This window comes from Sardina pilchardus, chromosome 17 (assembly GCF_963854185.1).
Source record: "Sardina pilchardus chromosome 17, fSarPil1.1, whole genome shotgun sequence".
In the NCBI taxonomy this organism is placed as follows: domain Eukaryota; kingdom Metazoa; phylum Chordata; class Actinopteri; order Clupeiformes; family Clupeidae; genus Sardina; species Sardina pilchardus.
In genome coordinates, this window is record NC_085010.1 from 10322896 (window position 1) to 10330395 (window position 7500).

The following is a 7500-nucleotide window of genomic DNA, read 5'->3' on the forward strand; positions in this document are numbered from 1 at the left end:
CTACTCACTTTTTCTTCTTTCTCTTTCTTCCTCACTTCCTCTCTCATGTTTTCTCTCTCTTTCTCTCTGTTTCTGTCCTCAATCACACTCTTTCTCACTTTATCAACGGTCTCTGGTCTATTGCTTGTTTGGGGAGAATGGTACCACCCTCAAGCACTCCTGATTGGTTCTGTGCCCGTTTGACACACTGATAGACTAACATGCTTATTTCTCTCATGATACATAAACCATAGCAGACATCATAAGGACATGTTTGCCAGGTGGAAAAACTGAGGTGGTATTTGAGACCATTAACTGTATAATAATTAACTTTAAAAGAAACCATCCATGATATTTGTTTTATCCCCTAAATTCAGAGAACACATGCACACGCGGGCGCGCACACACACACACACACACACACACACACACACACACACACACAGAGTCACTATGAGATCACTGGCTCACAATCCCCCAAACCACAGAATCAAGCACGCAAGACTCCCGTTTCCTTGATGATGCAACCGGTGTAGTGCTTCCTGATGAACATGTTATCATGTCAGCGCCGTTGTTGCTGCTAATACAGCCTAATTGCTTTGGTAAATACCCTGCTGCATAAATGAATAATAATAATGTCTAAGACAGAGAGAGAGAGAAAGAGGGAGAGACAGAATGAGAGAGAGAGAGAACGAGAGAGAGAGAATGAAAGAGAGAGAGAATGAGAGAGAGGGACTGAGAGAAAGAGAGAGAGGGAGTGAGAGAAAGAGAGAGGGAGTGGAAGAAAGAGTGAGAGAGAGAGGGAGTGAGAGAAAGGGAGAGATTGGAGAGTGAGAGAGAGAGAGAGAGAGAGAGAGAGAGACAGAAAGGAGATGGAAATTAAAGAGTAAATAAATAAACAAAGCTCAAGATGATGGCAATTACTGTGGTGGGCAGGGCTGCGGTCCCTGGCGCTTTCTGTATGCACACTGGTGCCCAGCTGAGAGTGTGTGTGTGTGTGTGTGTGTGTGTGTGTGTGTGTGTATGAGAGAGAGAGAGACGGGCGGTTGAAGTGGAGGAGTGGAGCTCTTGGGGAATGAAGAGGCGGATTTCAATGCGGGTCAAAAACAAGCGTGACCCCCACTTCAGCCATGCAGAAAGAGAGACAGAGGGAGGGTGTGTGTGTGTGTGTGAGTGTGTGTGTGTGTGTGTGTGTGGCAGTGAGAGCGGGAGCTGGAGAGATGTGAGAAGATTCAGATCGAGCGCTGAAAAGAGGGGGCAATTTTCTCTTAATCACAGATGTCTTTAGGAGCGCGCCGCATCCCTGCCGTTGGCTCTGGGGCGAAGAGCCTCTCTTGACAGACGCATCAGAAGTCGCTTCTTTTCATCTCAGCCTCTTTAGCCTGCTGCCACGCTCATCAAAACATCCCCCATTTATCCCCCCCCCCCCGGATTAGCGTGCTGATCAGTGGCATGTAGCAGGGCTTTCCACAGGACTTAGGTGCGCTCAGCCTCGGGTTGGAACAAAGTCTTTAATGTGTAGTGTGTTTGACCAGAGAACAAGTGCATCTGTCACTCTCCTATCACACAAGCGCTCATCTACGCTGGTAGATTAGCAGGTCATTCCTGTTGCCAGCTTAGCGATCCATTTGCAGTCAAGCCACCTCTTGGTTTACCCAATGTCTGCACTTAGCACACTAAATTCATTCTTATATATTATATTATTATATTATATTGCTTATCATATTATATTATATATGGCCTAAATGGCTTTTTACCCTCATTGGGCCTAGATGCTTCTGCTGAACCTAAAGTAGGGTTCAGACCAAAGATTCCCGACGACTCAAACTGCGACTAAACATGTTGAATGCTTTGCGACGGCTTGGCTTGCGACGGCTTGCAACTACGCGTGACATCTAATTCACACCGCTGCAACTCGGTCTCGTTGGGTCAGGAATCTTTGGTGTGGTCTGTATGAGCAGTGCCTGATGCCACATTCATTGTGATATTAACCGTTTGTCTGCTGTTTTGCACAGTTTTGTGCTGCATGGGTGGTATGTAAGCAGTGGAACTAGAGTCCTTCTGGTTCCAAGTTCTAGCCTCTGTGGCGCCCCTATTATGCACTGTCACATTGTATCACTTCCCTTCTCTCTCTCTTTAATATGGTAATAGGCCTGTGCCTTCCCAGAAGCGATCAAGCCTAACCATCCTTGTTACCCCGGGGACTGACACCATTACCGCTGTCGCCATGGACACAGAAGGTTCACGTCAAGCCCTCTCTTGGAAGAAAAAAAAAAATGTGTGTTGCGATGCGAACGCAGACAGTTGAGGAGCCCTGGAGGGGGGAAAAAACACGTCTCTCTTTTTATTTATTTATTTGTCCATATATTTATTTATGAATTTATTGTTAGTGCTCGTCTGGCTGCGACGCGTCACCTGCTGGGTGTTCGCGATGGGCCGCTCCGAGCACGTTATTTTAGCCAGCGCGGCGCTCGCCAAGTGACAGAGATCCACTGGAGTGTGTGTGTGTGCGTGTGTGTGTGTGTGTGTGTGTGTGTGTGTGTGTGTGTATGTGCGCCGATATGGCAGAGATCCACTGGAGTGGCGCCAGCACAGAGCCCACAGCAGAACCGCGCTAGCAGCAGAATCAGCAGAGTACCGGGCCAGCCCCACGTCAGCAGCGCCTGCTGAGGCAGAGAGAGGGGTGTGTGTATGTGTGTGTGTGTGTGTGTGTGTGTGTGTGTGTGTGTGTGTGCTGGGGATCGGCAGGATCTGGACATGGGCTATTATAAGCTGTTTAGCACAAACACAATCAGCGTCCTGTGGACCAGCTAGCAAAACACAGGCTCAATTTGCTATTGATATAGCCAATGCAATGTATTGTAGGATAGGGTGTGTTTGTATGCAAATCTTCTGACATGTTTGGAAAAATAAATTGTTTTTTAAACTAAAAGCTTTAAACTGTGAAAGAGGAAGATGTATGAAGATGTGTGCGTGTGTGCGTGTGTGTGTGTGTGTGTGTGTGTGTGTGTGCGTGTGTGTGTGTGTGTGTGTGTGTGTGTGTGTGTGTGTGTGTGTGTGTGTGTGTGTGTGTGTGTGTGTGTGTGTGTGTGTGTGTGTGTGTGTGTGTGTGTGTGTGTGTGTGTGTGCGTGTGTATGTGTGTGTGTGTGTGTGCGTGCACCACCACTGAGACAAGACAGTGGCAGTCAGTCACAACAGGCAATTGCTTTCATGCAAACAATTCCAAAACATTAATAATACAGAAGATTGAAGGCCCAGAGTGTCTCTCTCTCTCTGTGTGTCTGTGTGTGTGTGTGTGTGTGTGTCTGAATGCAGACATGGGCTAGCTAGACCTTGGATTTGGAAATAGGCTATTATATATGGCAACATTTCTGATAACTTCATGATAAGACAGAAATTACTTCCTTACATCATGCCCTGTGTGTGTGTGTGTGTGTGTGTGTGTGTGTGTGTGTGTGTGTGTGTGTGTGTGTGTGTGTTTGGGTGGGTACACGCTTGCCTGTGTGCGAGAATGAGTATGTGTGTTCGCGTGCATGCTTCTCTGTGTGTTTCCTCTTGTAGAAGAATCCAACAGAGCTATCTCTGTAATGGATCCCAGGAGACGAACCCAGGAGTGGGCCGGAACGAAGTCATGAAAACGTGCGCGGGGGTTGCATCACTTAACCACGAAGAGCGATGATTCATTGATGATGTGCCACAGCCAGTTAGCGCTGCGGCTAATTCCACCGCGCTAGCGCTCCCTTTAAACCTGACTAATGGTCTCAGAATGCTATTTTACCAAACACAAAGAGCTCATTGTTTGTCTGTGGAATATTGATTTCTTCTGCAGATGAAAAAGAGCATCCGAAAGCTGGTCATAGTAGTTGCATTACTGTGCAGACGGAATACACTTTATTTATACAGAGAGAAAGAATGAGGCAGAATGGAGGGCCTTTTCCCTAGCAGCTTTGTTAGGTGTGTTTGTGTGTGTGTGTGTGTGTGTGTGTGTGTGTGTGTGTGTGTGTGTGTGTGTGTGTGTGTGTGTGTGTGTGTGTGTGTGTGTGTGCGTGTGTGCGTGTGTGCGTGTGTGCGTGTGTGCGTGTGTGCGTGTGTGCGTGTGCGTGTGTGCGTTTTTTTGCAGCATGGTATTGATGGAGTCGCCCATTTCTATTCCCTTCCTTTTTACTCAATGCAATATTGTGTCATTGCCAAGGGAAGCATTTCAGACAGAGAGAAAGAGAGCAAAAACAACACTATTTATTGCTTGGTGACGCACACACACACACACACACACACACACACACACACACACACACACACACACACACACACACACACACTTGCCCTGCCTGGGAGTGCCTATTGGCTCTATGTGGTGAAACGCTCTTGGTTTGTTTTTCTCCTTCTAATACGCAAAAAGCCGACAGTACCCTTGGGTGTCAGGGAGAGGAGAATACAGCACAGAAACGACTCCCAAAGATGACCCCAGGGGCCTCGCTTCGGTCCAAATAACACCAAAGACACGAAGACGACGACAGAGAAAGAAAAAAAAAGATGAAAAAAAACACACACACAAAGCAGAATTTTTGTTAGGCCACATATTTTATTTACCAGAGAAAATAAGAAAAAAGGCAAACACACACACACACACACACACAACACAGAATTTTTGTTACATCTTTTATTTACTCGAGAAAAAGGGGAGAATGAAATAGTGTGTTTCTTCTTCTTCTTCAGGCTTCATACAAAAAAGGCGATTGGAGTGCAGAACATGGTCAGAGGACTAGAGAGCTCTAATAGGCCCTGTGTCGCGTCGACGGCGACAATTTTCAATAAAAAGTCTTGTGTAGCTCAGCGTTCACAACGCTGAGCGCCCTTGGCGGAAAAAAGCTCTCGGCACTGACTGTTTTTTACCGCAGCGCCCAGAGTGCTCAAAGTTGAAATCTGTTCAACTTTTAGAACAGCGCTGGGCTCGTCAATGTCACTTCTCTTTATAAACCGTCTCTGGTTTTGGTCACATACTGTGGCAACAATAAACACTTGACCGAAGCGCAGAGAAAAGGAGGTTGAGGGCGCTCTCAGCGTAAAAAACGTGATTGGTGGACGCAGCACCTTCTAGCTGCTTGTTCCTCCTTCACACGTGCGTTTTAATGACAGAATGAAACAGGAGAAGAGCTGTGGTCTGCTGCATGGCTTCAAAGAGGGGATTCTCAGCAATGCCAGATTCCACATTGTGTAGTCAGAACAATCCCTTTACCAAACGAGTGGGTAATTGGAAAGCTATCCGTGAAAGATAGTAAGAAGTAGAAAGAGATACTTTTTGGGGGATATTCTTGTACTCAATTGCTGCCTGGATACCAGTGCACGTGCACAAGACAAGATCTCTTGTATGTCTAACCAATGAGAACCATACACAGTACAGTAAGCAATGTATTTTCTTGAGAACTTGAAAAGTGATTGAAGGTTACTGTAACAAAATGCTGGCTACTCGTTTTCTGTATCTCTGATTGGAACTGGTGCCATGTCCATGACTATCAATCAATCAATCAATCAATCAATCAATCAATCAATCAGTCAGTCAGTCAGTCAGTCAGTCAGACAATCAATCTGTTTGTCTCTCTGTTATGTTGTCATGATTTGTCTTGAAAGCCATGGCAACATCAAAGGATGCAATATTGAGGCCACAAAATAAGTGACTCTACTCACAGATGGACATAACAAGATACAGCTGTGAAGTCAGTAGTGTGAGGAGGATGGAGGAGTGGAATGTGTGCTGTTGCTTGTAAGACAATAAGCAAAACAATATGTTTCTTGGGTTGTATATTAGCTCCATCAGATGCGTGTGTGAGAGAGAAAAGGTGTTTGTGTGTGTGTGTGTTTGTGTGTGTGTGTGTAGGTGTGTGTGTGTGTGTGTGTGGTTTTGGCCACACCTTCTGTTACGCCAACAGCGAGTCAGGGTCTGCAGGCCATCACATGATATGTAGTTATATGTGTATATGAGTATATGTGTTTCTAATGGTATCTGTGTGTGTGTGTGTGTGTGTGTGTGTGTGTGTGTGTGTGTGTGTGTGTGTGTGTGTGTGTGTGTGTGTGTGCTCCTCCTGCAGATATAGATGAGTGTGCGGAGGGGAAACACTACTGCAGAGAGAACACGGAGTGTGTGAACACGGCCGGCTCCTTCATGTGCATCTGCCACGCCGGTTTCATCCGCATCGACGACTACTCCTGCACTGGTGAGACACAAACACACACACACACACACTATCCACTAGTTGCCCACAAATATGTAAAAAATACACACACACACACACACACACACACACACACACACACACACACACACATCATGTAAGGGAAGTTGCTTGTTGCTTGTGTGTGTGTTTGCAAGCATATGTGGGTGAAAGTAAAGTAGGAATGACTTGGCTTTACACAATCGTCTTGTCAATCACTATCAAACAGAGGAACGTGTTTACATTTCCTGTCTACGTGTTTACACATTTATCCTGAGTATGGTTTCCACCATAGTTACATACATAGATACAAACATACAAACAAACAAACCCCAATGAAAACTAACCTCCTTGGCGGAGGTAATGAATGCGACTTATAGTCCTATGCGACTTACAGTATATACTGCTTTTTCCTCTTCATGAGGCATTTTTTGACTGATGCGCCTAATACTCACGAGCGACTTATAGTCCGAAAAATACGGTTTGAGCAGACAGACAAGCAGTCAGATATAAACAGGCAGGTATGCAGACAGACAGGCAGGCAGGCAGGCAGGCAGGCAGGCGGGTATGCAGAGAGACAGACAGACAGATGACAGACATACAACTAGGTAGGTATGCAGACAGACAGACATACAGAGAGACAGGCAAGCAGACAGATCTAAATAAACAGGCAGGCATGCAGACAGACAGGCAGACGGATAGACAGGCTGGCTGTAGGTCTGGAGCAGGGACATTTCTCTCCCCATCTCTGTCCCTCTCTGGTTCTCTCCATCTCTCTGTTTAAATATTTCAGTTTGTGTGTGTGTGGCTCTGGCGCTGAAGGCACATACTTTGTTTACCGTCTCACTTCTTGTAAAGGTAAACACACACACACACACACACACACACGCACACGCACACAAACCACAAACACACAAAAACACACACACACACACACACACCTGTGAGCTTTCTGAAAGGAAAATGCCGCCTCGCATTGAAGGTCATCCTTTTTTCTGCATCCATCTCCATCTCTGTCCTCCAGCTGTCTGTGCTCTTAGTGTTGGCATGTGTACTCAACACATCCATAACGTCCCATTGCACTCGGCCTCCTCCGCTTGCACACACACACACACACACACACACACACACGGGCGCGCGCACACACACAAACTCATACACACACACACACACACACACACCTACACACACACACACACACACACACACACACACACTCACTCACTCATACACACATACACACACACACACACACACACACACACACACTCATACACATACACACGCGCACACACACCCACACACTCACAC

The 7500-nt window shown here is 46.3% G+C and overlaps 1 protein-coding gene across 1 annotated transcript in view; it reads left to right on the plus strand.

Annotated features, from left to right (window-relative positions):
• Positions 1 to 7500, plus strand: part of nell2b (neural EGFL like 2b) — a gene marked incomplete at its 3' end in the record, with an annotated part of 68608 nt that overhangs the window by 31351 nt on the left and 29757 nt on the right. The window contains 1 exon segment of the mRNA XM_062518369.1: positions 6067 to 6192. Coding sequence (XP_062374353.1) covers positions 6067 to 6192 — 126 coding nt within the window.